The sequence below is a fragment of the Schistocerca americana genome, chromosome 8, assembly GCF_021461395.2.
Source record: "Schistocerca americana isolate TAMUIC-IGC-003095 chromosome 8, iqSchAmer2.1, whole genome shotgun sequence".
NCBI lineage: Eukaryota > Metazoa > Arthropoda > Insecta > Orthoptera > Acrididae > Schistocerca > Schistocerca americana.
The window spans coordinates 109,134,313-109,147,912 of NC_060126.1; the positions used below are offsets into that span (position 1 = coordinate 109,134,313).

Below are 13,600 nucleotides of genomic sequence, written 5' to 3' on the forward strand. Positions count from 1 at the left end.
CTGTTCACACAGCTCGCATTGTTCAAGGCTGGTTTTTCGAGCACGAGGATGAAGTGTCGAATCTCTCCCGGCCACCACAATCACAACACCTGAATGTTATTGTGAGATTGCGGTCTAGTATCGAGAGAAGAGTGCGTGATCGCTATCCACCTCCATCATCGTTGTCATTATTGTGTGGAAAGAATGGTATAAGACTCTTTTGAGAACCATACTGGACCTCTATTTATCCATTTCTAGACGACTGGAAGACGAATGCCGACGGGTTTCCTACACGGTGTTTGGCATGGTAACCTGCAGTGTATTTGTTGTTTCCATTTCCTGAAGTTATTGTAATATAAGTAAAGCAGTCGCTGGAATATAAATCGTTTAAACAGTTTCTACATCTATATACGTACTCCGCAAGCCATCGTGCGGTGCTTGGTGGAGTCTGCCCTGTGCCGCTACCAGTCATTTTCTTTTCTGTTCCAGTCGTAAGTAGAGCGAGGGAAAGTCTCCACGTGAGCCCTGCTCTCTCTAATATTGCCTTCATCGTCCTTACGCGAAATGTACGTTGGCGGCAGTCAGCCTCATATGCCGGTTCTCTAAATTTTCTCAGTAGTGCTCCTCGAAGTGAAAGTCGTTTTCACTGTAGGGATTACCATTTGAGTTTCCGAAGCATTTCTGCAATACTTGCTTATTGTTTGAAACTACCGGTAAGAAATCTAGCACGCCGCCTCTGCTTCGATGTCTTCCTTTAATTCGATTTCTTGAGGATCCCAAACACTCAAAACAGTAGCCAACAATGGTTCGCAATAGTGTCCTGTACGCGGTCTCCTTAACAGAAGGACCACACTTTCATAAAACTCTCCCACTAAACCGAATTCGAAAATTCGCCTTTCCTACTAGACTCCTTACCTAATTGTTCCATTTTACTCTGCTTCATAAAGTCACGCCTAAATATTTCATCGACATGACTATGTCACGCAGCACACTACTAACGCTGTACTCGAAAATTACGGGTTTGTTTTTCCTACTCACCTGTAACGTGTACTCATTTTGAGTAACATGCTGGTGGGTAAAGCTATTTTGTGATCGCACGCAAGTGGATAACGTGTCTTAACGTCTTCTCAAGCCCAAGCTCTTAAACAGACATTCTACAAAGCTATTAATTTTGTCCCTGTAATACCGCTAATGTTAGGTGCAGATTATCTCAAATTAATTAGAAATTCTGTTGTGATATAACGAGAATGCACAAATTGATATAAATAAGAGTTCGGGATTTTTTCTAAAATGACAACACAACCTCTCCCTTTTTCATTCTACATTTAATTTATCACTGCTTTCAGGGTTCAAGAGATACATAACAAGCAAGTTCAATTACTTTCAACTCTCAACAAAATAATTAACACTTAGACATTGAATATGTGATTATTAAATCTTTATCTCTATATATTAGAATGTTATAACTAGCAAAAGAATTCAATCTTCATCAGTGAAATTTACATCTACGGTGTCGTAGCTGTTGAATGGACTACGTTGGCGGAGAATGATATTTTATCTTTTAAACTAATCAATCTCTCATGTACTCATTGGAGGGTATGTTCGTATTCAACTCTTGAAATTCTATATTTAAAGCGTACACAGGTTGGAGTGAGCAAAATCTCGACTCAACATTTAATGACACCTAATGCGCGTTGGCATATTACTAATCGGGAACTGCGGCCGCTTTGTCTCCGTGCTGGATCTGAAACGTTAATTCCCCACTCTGGCCTTGACTGAATCACTCGATCTCAACTTCCCTGCATTCCGTACAATGTTAAATTTTGCCTAGTCGAAATAATGGCTATTGCACACTCACTAAGGGATGGAGCGACGTGCACAATGCTCTGCCCGCAAAAATTCCCGCAGTAATATGAACTACCACTTAACATCTGTCGCCACGATACGTGAAGCATACCGCCCTCACTTCGCAGATGTAAAGGTCAACATCTTCGCTATTTTTCCACACATAGGTGTGGCCCACAGTGGGACGAGAGAGGTCTGTTAATTTAGTTCTCAAAAATGCTTTTATATGTCGTGACTCTCCGCACCGTGCCTCTTGCCGGGTCGCCGCTAGCCTTGTTAATGCTGTCTAGCCACTTACCCTTGGTCTTGGCTGTGTTTATCTAAAAGGTATTATATTGTTCTCGCCACATGCACCGTCCGCCTCCAAACTGCGTTCGTTTTATCTCATTTACGCATGTCCCTGTCATTATAAAGGTGGATATTGTTTTGTTATTCGGTACATGAGATTATTACAATTGCTTCCTGTTAACAATATAGAGTTTTCTGGAGATTTTATTCTGTATCGTAATTATGAAGCTCATGTAAGGTCCGAAAAAAGCGGATGCCTTACACACCTGCATTACATCTACGGCTAGCTGCAATTCATACAACTAGAAATTTTATCTAAGTCGTCTAGTATCTTCCTACAGCCACTCAACGACAACATCTTACCGTAAACCACAGCATCATCAGCAAACAGCCACAGATTGCTGCTCACCCTGTCCACCACATTATTTATATATAAAGAAACAAACAGCAGTCCTGACACACCTCCCTGAGGCACTCCTGACGATAGTCTTGTCTCTGATGAAAACTCGCCATCAAGGACAACATACTGAATTCTCTTACTTAAGATTCATTTATCTGGGATCTATTCCGTAAGCTCGCACTTTCATTAACAGTCGGCAGTGGGGCACTGCTTTATGGGGGTGTAGGAATACGAAATCTGTCAGTTTCACTTCATCTGTCGTTTGCTGGATCTCATGTCAGCTAATGGCAAGTTGAGTTTCGCACGAGCGATGCTTTTTAGGTCAAATGAAAGAAATTTATTATATTTGTATTGAGAATATGTTCAAGGGTTCTACAGTCAACAGATGTCAAAAATATTGGCCCGTTATTTTACCCTTCTTGTATACAGGGGTCGCCAATGTTTTTAAAAATATAAATGGCAACTTAGAAAAAGGCAAGACGTCTGCTCTGATGTAAAAGCCATAATGTGACCAATGTAAACAGCCGAATAAATAAATAAATAAATAAATAAAATCAGTTAATAAGAGGAAAATTTGACAGTACGAACTGTGTGCCAGAACAGAACTCGAAAACGGATCTCTGGCGATCATGGACAGTGTGCTACTATTTCAGCAATTCGATTACTCCTCACGGAACGCGTCAGGCTCCCAAGTCCTTGTAGTGAAATTCCAGTATATTACCTCTCCCCAGCTCCAGGGACGAGCCTATGCTGATGACATTGTGTTAGAACGTAACAAGATGAAGAAAGGGAATCTCCTTTTAACGTGTCGTCGATGACGAGGTCATTTACTCCATTGTCTTCTCAATCACTGCATTACCTTTTACCTATTTCCTACTCTTACATTACTACCAAAACAGCACAGCAGAAATACTTGTTCTCAGCAAAGTAAAACCCTTTCTAAACCACTACACAACACAACCATCTTCTCAAAATCATTCTGTGTATCATAAACTCGACTGTGGAATGATTTTCCTCAGAATAACAGAGAAATTAAATTCCTTTCAAACTTCAAAAGACAGGTAATGGTCCACCTTCTGTTACAATAGCTATGTCTCCCATACGTTTGTCTGCAACACACACTTGTCAACACCCACCTTCCTCCTTGTCACAGAGCCCTCTATTGAAAGATTATTCTTTCTTAACAACTATTGACACTGCCACTGTCAATCCTCCCCTCTTTCATTATCCATTCTTTTTCTGACAGCACCGAACACAGTTTTAGAAGTGCTAAGCGAAAAAAATATTATTCTTATATCTTAATGCACTCCACAATCATTTTTATTATTAAGTCAAATTTTTATTATTGTATATTGTATGTGTTGACATGTTTTATTTCTGCTCCTATGGAAGAAAGAATCTTAAGGCCATAATCCGGTCAGGCTAAATAAACGATAAATTATTTAATATAAAGTGTGAAGTAAGAAATCGACGGTGTCCTCTTGAAAGGAATGATCTTGTCCTTAAGTAACTCACGGAAAGCATGGAAAACGGACATGTGGGTGGTGAGGCAATGCGTATGCGAGTGTCCATGGTGCAATGATGAGGTACTGCACTTCTGTTATCGGATACTCAGCATTGCTTGTGGACGGCAGCCCATATGGATGCCAAGTTTAAAATTTCTGTCTTTACTTGTTTCAATTTTCCCTACACATCCAATCGCGCATACTGCATTCGTACAGTACGTGTAGGCTTATACAGGATAGAACAAACGTAACCGATCAATAAAATATTTCATGTACCTTAAGGTATGAAGCCCAACTTGTATTACCCAGGAAGGATTACGTAGGTTGGTTTGCCATCTTAAGGCGCCTGAAATATTTCTCGGACCAGTCTTCTTTTGCCCATCATCTATGTTCCTGACATTAAAATGGTAAACTGAACTTCGTACACAGTATTAGTTCAAAAATTTGCACTAAATACCATGCTGTCGCGATATATGTAATCAATAAGACGATGCTGTTTACTTGCAGGTGTGAACTACGTGCTGCGTAAGTTGGGCAACCTGGTTACACCCGTGATGGAGCTGCTCCGCGATGGAGACGAGTGGACGGTGAAGGTGACGACGGTGGTCTTGAACACTGTCACCAAGTTCCGCCTGGGCCAGGAGTTCGACAACGTGACCCCTGATGGACGCAGGGTGAAGACGACCGTCACACGAGAAGGCAACAAACTCTTCATTGTGGAGAGGGGCGACAAAGTCTTCAAGTCAGTTCTAGAGTTCTCCCCTGAGGAGCTCGTAACGGTACGTCAAGCTTCACCGCCATATAATGGTTCTGGTTCTTATAGTTGAGCTTTGAGTTCTCTTGTACTGTGATCAGCATCTTCTTCACAACCACAGTCATCACCACCATACTCTTCTCTCCCATGCTTAACTGATCGTTGATGGATAGTGAAGTTCTCTTCCAGAAGTTTTCGTTTGATACCTAATGTAACAGTCACATGGAAATGGCAATGCCAGATTAAACCTCTTCTCTTCTGCTACTCCAACTGTAACTTGACTGTATTACTAAACGGTCACTAACACCTGATCGCAATCGAAGGTTGCCTAGCTAACGGCTTCGAGAGGCAACAGAAATCTTGTTTTTTGGAATTTCTCGTATAACTATTGACCGAATTTAAAAATTTAAAATGCTGTTATAATCTGCCTATTAATACACTGCTGGCCAATAAAATTGCCACACCACGAAGATGACGTCTACAGACGCGAAATTTAACCAGCAGGAAGAAGATGCTGTGATATGCAAATGATTAGCTTTTCAGCGCATTCACACAAGGTTGGCGCCGGTGGCGACACCTACAACGTGCTGACATGAGGAAAGTTTCCAACCGATTTGTCATACACAAACAGCAGTTGACCGGCGTTGCCTGGTGAAACGTTGTTGCGATGCCTCGTGTAAGGAGGAGAAATGCGTTCCATCACGTTTCCGACTTTGATAAAGCTCGGATTGTAGCCTGTAGCAATTGCGGTTTATCGTATCCTGACATTGCTCCTCGCATTGGTCGAGATCCAATGACTGTTAGCAGAATATGGAATCGGTGGGTTCAGGACGGTAATACGGAACGCCAACGGCCTCGTATCACTAGCAGTCGAAATGACAGGCATCTTATCCGCATGGCTGTATAGGATCGTACAGCCACGTCTCGATCCCTGAGCCAACAGATGGGGACGTTTGCAAGACAACAACCATCTGCATCTGAATCCAGGTGCTGTTAACAACATCACGATGGTAGCATCCGTGTTTGGCGACATCGCGGTGAACGCACATTGGAAGCGTGTTTTCGTCATCGTCATACTGGCGTATCACCCGGCATTGGTTACACGTATCACCCGGCGTAATGGTATGGGGTGCCATTGGTTACATGCCTCGGTCACCTCTTGTTCGTATTGACGGGACTTTGAACAGTGGACGTTACATTTCAGATGTGTTACGACCCGTAGCTCTACCCTTCATTCTATCCCTACGAAACACTACATTTCAGCAGAATAATGCACGACCACTTGTTGCAGGTCCTGTACGGGCCTTTCTGGATACAGAAAATGTTCGACTGCTGCCCTGGCCAGCACTTTCTCCAGATCTCTCACCAACTGAAACGTCTGGTCAATGGTGGCCCAGCAACTGGCTCGTCACAATACGCCAGCCACTACTCTTGATGAACTGGGGTATCATGTTGAAGCTGCATGGGCAGCTGTACCTGTACACCCCATCCAAGCTCCGACTCAATGCCCAGGCGTATCAGGGCCGTTATTACGGCCAGAGGTGGTTGTTCTGGGTACTGATTTCTCAGGATCTATGCACCCATATTGCGTGAACATGTAATCGCATGTCGGTTCTAGTATAATATATTTGTCCAATGAATACCCGTTTGACAAACTGCCTATTGGCTTCTGTCTCGGGTTCTTCGGCCGACGTTCATCTAATGATTTTTCTGACGTTTCGCCAGCACGAGTGGCTGGCATTGTCAAAGCTTCACCCTCCATTGCCGGTGGTGAACTGGAGCCGAGCTCGCGGGCGCAGACTATATGTACCCGGCGCGCCAACGTCCGAGGGCTTCTCTGCGGTCATTTCCGGTGCGGTTCTCCTCTTGCTACCTGCTGAAACGTCCCCTTACTTAGAACAATTATACATGACTGTGCTTAAACTGACACGCAATATTTTTTTAGCGCAACGCAATCTGACTGTCAATAATCCCTACAAAAGAAAGGCCCTAACTAACATTAACCTATACCTTTCACAAATCACTTACCTCACAAAAATCTCCGTTACTCGAACTACTGCAATACAGCGAGCGCCAATACTGCCAGCTAAATAAAAGATTCAAACTACTGAAGGCACTAACTACTGATAGGCATAGATAGCAAATGAAAGATTGTAATAGAGATCAAACAATGTATTTACCTTAATAGTCATAATATATGTAGCAGTTCATGACATCCAGTCTTACAAATTTCAAAACTCCGCCATCTCTCTCCCCACATCCACCACTGCTGGCGGCTCACCTCCAACTGCGCAACACTATGCGCTGTTCACATCCAACTGCCCAACACTACAATGGCGAATATTACAACAATGCAAACCAGCCACAGACTGCACACAGCACAGCCAGTGATTTTCATAAAGAGCGCTACGTGGCGTTACCAATATAAAAACCTAGACAGCCTACTTACATAGCCCCCATGCTCCCCACAAAAATTTTACAAATTGTTTTGGGGAGTGGCCAATACAGATTTGAAAAAAATTTTCATAATTACAATAACAAAAAAATCAAATGCACACACTTATTAATACAATGTTGGTCAAAAGCTAAATTTTTCTCACAGTCCATAAAGACTGTCCTGATCATTCATCACAGTAAAACTGCCGTTTCTTTTCTCAAAGTCTGAGCAGTAAAAGACAATGCACAACGAAATAGTGGATTTCCACACAGTCTAGAAGAAGTAGTGTTGTCCCTCCAACGGAAAGACAGTGCTGACTCTTGACATGCAGACAGGTAATGGGCCACAACAGAGCAAACCCACCGCAGAGTCAGTTGAGGTTTTGAAGAATATTGGTAGGTAGGTCATCACAGAGCAGACCCACTGTAGTCCTGGTAGAGATTACGGTATTGGTGGGCTACCAGAGGTGCAGACCCACTGCAGTCCTTGTAGAAATAATGGTACTGGTGGGTCATCAAAGATGCAGACCCACTGTAGTCCTTGTAGAGATGGCCGGCAGCCATCTGTTGTGACTGTGCAGGTGCACAATCACCACTGAAGAGTCTTGCGGATAATATAGCAAGTCCATAAACCACCACTTGTCCACTCACAAATTTTTTTTTGAAATGTCCTTCGAACCAGCAATGCTGTTATCCAGTCCCTTGCTGAATTATTAACACACGTGCAAACACTATCAGTCCCTACTTCTCACATATTGTCCATATACTATGACCAACAGAAACGTGTGCAGTGAAATGTAACTTACAAGTTACTTAATTTGATGAACTGGTGTCAATTACAATTTTATAACATAAGAATACAATAACAAAGGTACAAAATACATCATTAAAGAACATAACAATACAGATAACATTTGTAGTACAAGCTTTACAAAAGAATCGAAATAACATATACATCAGTGTTACAGGAATTATGACATAAGTACATACATAAAAGATGAGAATAACTTTCGAAACATCAACTTCACACATTAGCATTAAAGCAGAACAGAATGAATAATGTCTAAACATCTTTACAAAGAAAATAACATATTATCAGAAAAATTCTACAACATAACTCTCATCAGCTAAACACATAAAGACAAGAAAAACACAAATTCACATAGTGTAATAACACAAAAATACAGGACAGGGTTTGTTTTCAGCGTGACATTTGCTACTGCAGTCCACCCCAAAACTTTATTCCATATATCTTTCCTCTTATTTCAACATTTGTTTCCACCAAAAAAATTCTATCCAAGCATGCTTTCTGTATTTATATGTTCACACATTTCTTACCTCATTATTTATTTTCCATTATCTTACCTCATTATTTATTTCCAAGAAAATCCTACCTAAACCTGTTGTCCCTAAACCCTACTTTTTTTGTTCATATCCTCTTTCAAAATACTTGTTTGGCCAAACCATTTTCTTATAGCTTCTCAATGTATTTCTTCCAATTCATCACAACTTGTTCTCTTATATGGCCTACCCCATCTTAAGGTAACTTAAATCTACTGAGCTCAGATGCTAAACTAAGGGACGAGGCAATGCAGCAGCATAAAACAATTAATACAAACAGCAATGAAAAAAATGGAAATTGTCAAAGCAAGCTGCAATAAATCTAAATTACCAAGCAATGCAACATTACAACTAATATGAGCCAATGTGCAGCAACAAGAAAAATAAATCAGTAGTAAAACTAGCTTAACAGAGTAATACAAAGTGAAATTTAGTAGCACTATGCCTGGCAAACAGGAGCAGTACCCTACAAAAGAATGGCCCTGACTAACATTAACCTATACCTTTCACAAATCACTTACCTCACAAAAATCTCCGTTACTCGAACTACTGCAATCAGCGAGCGCCACTACTGCCAGCTAAATAAGTGATTCAAACTACTGAAGGCACTAACTACTGATAGGCATAGATAGCAAATGAAAGATTGTAATAGAGATCAAACAATGTATTTACCTTAATAGTCATAATATATGTAGCAGTTCATGACATCCAGTCTTACAAATTTCAAAACTCCGCCATCTCTCTCCCCACATCCACCACTGCTGGCGGCTCACCTCCAACTGCGCAACACTATGCGCTGTTCACATCCAACTGCCCAACACTACAATGGCGCATATTACAACAATGCAAACCAGCCACAGACTGCACACAGCACAGCCAGTGATTTTCATAAAGAGCGCTACGTGGTGTTACCAATATAAAAACCTAGACAGCCTACTTACACTGCGACGGTCGTTCGCTGCAGTATGGGAAGCCAGGATCCGTTTACCTTAAGGCTTTCCTCTTTCTTCTTCAAACTGTTCGCGTATTTTTGTATTTCTACAGCTTCTCTGAACAAGCGCGTGTGATAGTGCTTCTCTACAGCTAGAACTTCCGTGTCGGCGAATTTTATTACGTGGTCGGTCTCATTCAGTGCGTGCTCTGCCACGGCCGACTTCTCCACCTGCCACAACCTGCAATGTCGCTTATGCTCTTTGATCCTGGTGTTGATGGATCGTCCAGTCATTCCGACATAAACTTTTCCGCATGTGCATGGTGTACGGTATATTCCCGACATTGCAAGTGGGTCTCTTTTCTCCTTCACCGATCTAAGACACTCTTTGATCTTCCTTCTCGGTTTGAAAATCGTTTTTACGCCATGTTTGCGCAACGGCCGATTCTGTCCGTCACTCTGGGAATGTATGGCAGAAAGGCCGTACCCGACATTTCTTTTTCTGGTTCCTTACTTCGCCGAGTGTTTGGCTCTGTTACACTTCTAATAAAATTTATGGAGTACCCATTGCTCCTCAGGACAGTTTCCAGGTGTTGCATTTGTCGTTTGAGGTGTTGCGGCTCACATATTCGTCCTGCTCTCGTTACCAGCGTACTAATCGTGCCTCTTTTCTGGCTCGGGTGGTGGTTTGACAGATTGTGCAGGTATCGGTCCGTGTGTGTCGGTTTTCGATACACGCTGTGTCCCAGGTTTTCGCCGTCCCTTGTGACCAGCACATCTAGAAATGGCAGTTTCTTGTCTTTTTCTACTTCCATGGTAAATGTTATGCTGGCATGGAGGCTGTTCAAGTGTCTTAGGAAGTCACCGAGCTGTTCTTCACCATGGCTCCACACCTTAGGTTTGCAAGTCGCCGAGTCCAGTGCCCGTGCTTCGAATAGTTCCATGAAGAAGTTGGCCACCACTGGACTGAGAGGACTACCCATGGCGACGCCTTCCAGCTGTTCGTAGAAATCGCATTCCACGTGAAATAGCTCGTGGTGAGACATGCATGGAAGAGCTTTCTGATGTCCTGCGGGAAAATGGAACCGATGTGCTCCAGAGCGTCACTGAGTGGCACTTTCGTAAATAACGAAACAACAACAAACCTGACCAAGATGTCGTTTGGTGCAAGTTTCAGTTTCTTCAGTTTCTCAATGAAATGTCCTGAGTCCTTAATGTATGTGTCGGTCTTCCCCACGTGTGGGTGGAGCAGAGAGGCCAAGTGTTTTGCCAGTTTATATGTCAGTGATCCAGGAGCGCTAACGATCGGTCTCAGTGGAACGTTGTTCTTATGGATCTCGGGTAATCCATACAGCCGAGGTGGTAGGGCTTCTGTGTTGCGCAGGTTTCTCTGTATGTCCGCCGGCAGAGAAGACGCCTTGATTAATCGACTCGTATTCCGTGTGATACGCTGCGTCGGATCTGCGCTTAGTTTTCGGTACGTCGTCGGATCTAATAGGTCTCGGATGTTTTGCTTATAATCTTCGGTCTTCATTACGACAGTCGCATTCCCCTTATCGGCAGGCAGTACCAATATACTCTTGCCGGCGTTGAGATTCTTAATGGCTTGTACCTCTTCTTTCTTCAGGTTGCAAGCTGGTGGTTTTGCTCGGCGCAGTATCCTGGCTGTTTCCGTGCGTATTTCCTCTGCCCTTTCACAAGGAAGGGTCCGAATGGCTGCTTCGATGTTGGCAATGAATCCTCCATAGGTATAGTTCTCGGGATGATAGCGAAATTCCCTCCTTTTTGAAGAACAGACACTTCCTCTTCGGTCAATTGTCGTTCCGTAAGGTTGACCACTGTGTGTGAGATGTCGGGAATCGCCTTGTCGGTCTGCTTCCGGCATCTTTCGAACTTTTTCTTCTGTCGCTCGGTGCAGCGCTCGAGTTCGTTCTGCATGCTCCTGTGAATGATGCTGTCGATCTTGTCCCAGTCGTCTCGATGCATTCTGCTACTTAGTTGATAGAAAATATCCAGAAGTTCCTGATCCGTTCTTGCCAAGTCTCTCCGTGTTGTATGTATTCGCTCACGAAGAAAAGCTCGTTCCATTCTGTCGTAGATACGATGTGCTTGGGCGGTGGTGAATAGGCGCTTACATCTCAAGAACTTCGGTGTAGCACATTCATCTCGGCACCGTGACAGAAAGGCGAGAGAGGACATCAGTCGCGATTTCTTCTTCCGTCGTTGGTCGAGACGTCGGTACAATCTGCAAATCTCCTCCCTGTAGAGGCGTAATACAAAATTGTTAAGGCTTTCGTGGCCACTTGTTGACAAACTGCCTATTGGCTTCTGTCTCGGGTTCTTCGGCCGACGTTCATCTAATGATTTTTCTGACGTTTCGCCAGCACGAGTGGCTGGCATTGTCAAAGCTTCACCCTCCATTGCCGGTGGTGAACTGGAGCCGAGCTCGCGGGCGCAGACTATATGTACCCGGCGCGCCAACGTCCGAGGGCTTCTCCGCAGTCATTTCCGGTGCGGTTCTCCTCTTGCTACCTGCGACGGTCGTTCGCTGCAGTACGGGAAGCCAGGATCCGTTTACCTTAAAGCTTTCCTCTTTCTTCTTCAAACTGTTCGCGTGTTTTTGTAGTTCTACAGCTTCTCTGAACAAGCGCGTGTGATAGTGCTTCTCTACAGCCAGAACTTCCGTGGAATTTTATTACGTGGTCGGTCTCATACAGTGTGTCCTCTGCCACGGCCGATTTCTCCACCTGCCCCAACCTGCAATTTCGCTTATGCTCTTTGATCCTGGTGTTGATGTATCGTCCAGTCATTCCGACATAAACTTTTCCTCATGTGCATGGATACGGTATATTCGCCGACACGGCGGACGTTGGCGCGCCGGGTACATATAGTCTGCGCCCGCGAGCTCGGCTCCAGTTCACCACCGGCAATGGAGGGTGAAGCTTTGACAGTGCCAGCCACTCGTGCTGGCGAAACGTCAGAAAAATCATTAGATGAACGTCGGCCGAAGAACCCGAGACAGAAGCCAATAGGCAGTTTGTCAACAAGTGGCCACGAAAGCCTTAACAATTTTGGAATACCCGTTTATCATCTGCATTTCTTCTTCGTGTAGCAAGCTTAATGGCCAGTAGTGTAGGTTTAATTCTACCTTATAGATTTAAAAAAAAAGTCAACAATTTAAGTTAGAAACTGTGTATGTGTCCTGCGGCCACATAACTCAAGGCGTGCAAATTACCCAGACTATATTCGTTCACTATTTAGGAATGTGATATCCCCCCCCCCCCCGGTTCCCTCCTCCCTTCGACCATACACAGAATACTGAAAGGAAATAAGTTTTACCGGTTACTGTATTTTTGCTGTTCATGCAGTAAAACTCATTTGCAAACTAATAACATTTGCGCCGTTTCTAGCGGGGGAGTTCACTTCTTTAAAGAATATGTGTTGGGCGATTAGGGGTTACTGGTCGTTTTTAAAACAGTGGGTCAAGGGGTTATACATTGCTGCACATAACTATGTCGTTGTATCGATACTGTGAATTTTACCTCAAAATGACTGTTCTAGCTCTCAGCTATCATTGTCTGCAACGAGGTAAAAGATATTTTGTTTCTTATCTCGTTTGTTATACGAACAACAACAATAATCGAAGATACAGAAGACTATTGATACGTAATGTATGAAAAATGCCTATTGCACGTGCTTTGAGAATTTCTTTCACATTGACACTTTCAATCAGCTGTCTGAAACAATAAGTAATGTGCTAATGTGCTACGATACCCAAATCAATGGGCTTGCATCTCATGATTCCTACTCATAGGTGTATCAATATAAAAATTCGCAGAAGCGTCACTCCTCGTTGCTGCCCACGAATGGTTAATCATATGTCAAGAGCCGCTCTACGCAAACCTTACTCCCAGCGTACACACAACGCGGGCAACGATGAAACCTAAAGCATTATTTGTTTTTTTTTTTTTACCACTAGGCACAGTTTGACCAGCCGCTGCTGAATCATCGACACATAACGATACGTGCCACCATAGGAAAGAAAGAGCTTTATAAAAATATGCAAAAACATAACAAATATCTGTGATTTGTGAGCTAATAGGATCCTCACGGTATCCTTT

At 43.2% G+C, this 13,600-nt stretch overlaps 1 protein-coding gene across 2 annotated transcripts in view; it reads left to right on the forward strand.

Moving 5' to 3' along the window:
* The window catches only part of LOC124544982 (fatty acid-binding protein, muscle-like), a 98,905-nt gene that overhangs the window by 62,705 nt on the left and 22,600 nt on the right, over nucleotides 1-13,600 (forward strand). Inside the window, exon 2 of one of the 2 annotated variants that reach the window (XM_047123731.1) lies at nucleotides 4,525-4,759. In XM_047123731.1, coding sequence (XP_046979687.1) covers nucleotides 4,525-4,759 — 235 coding nt within the window. Of the gene's footprint in view, nucleotides 1-4,524; nucleotides 4,797-13,600 lie in introns of both variants that reach the window. The other variant, XM_047123730.1, reaches the window with a different exon arrangement.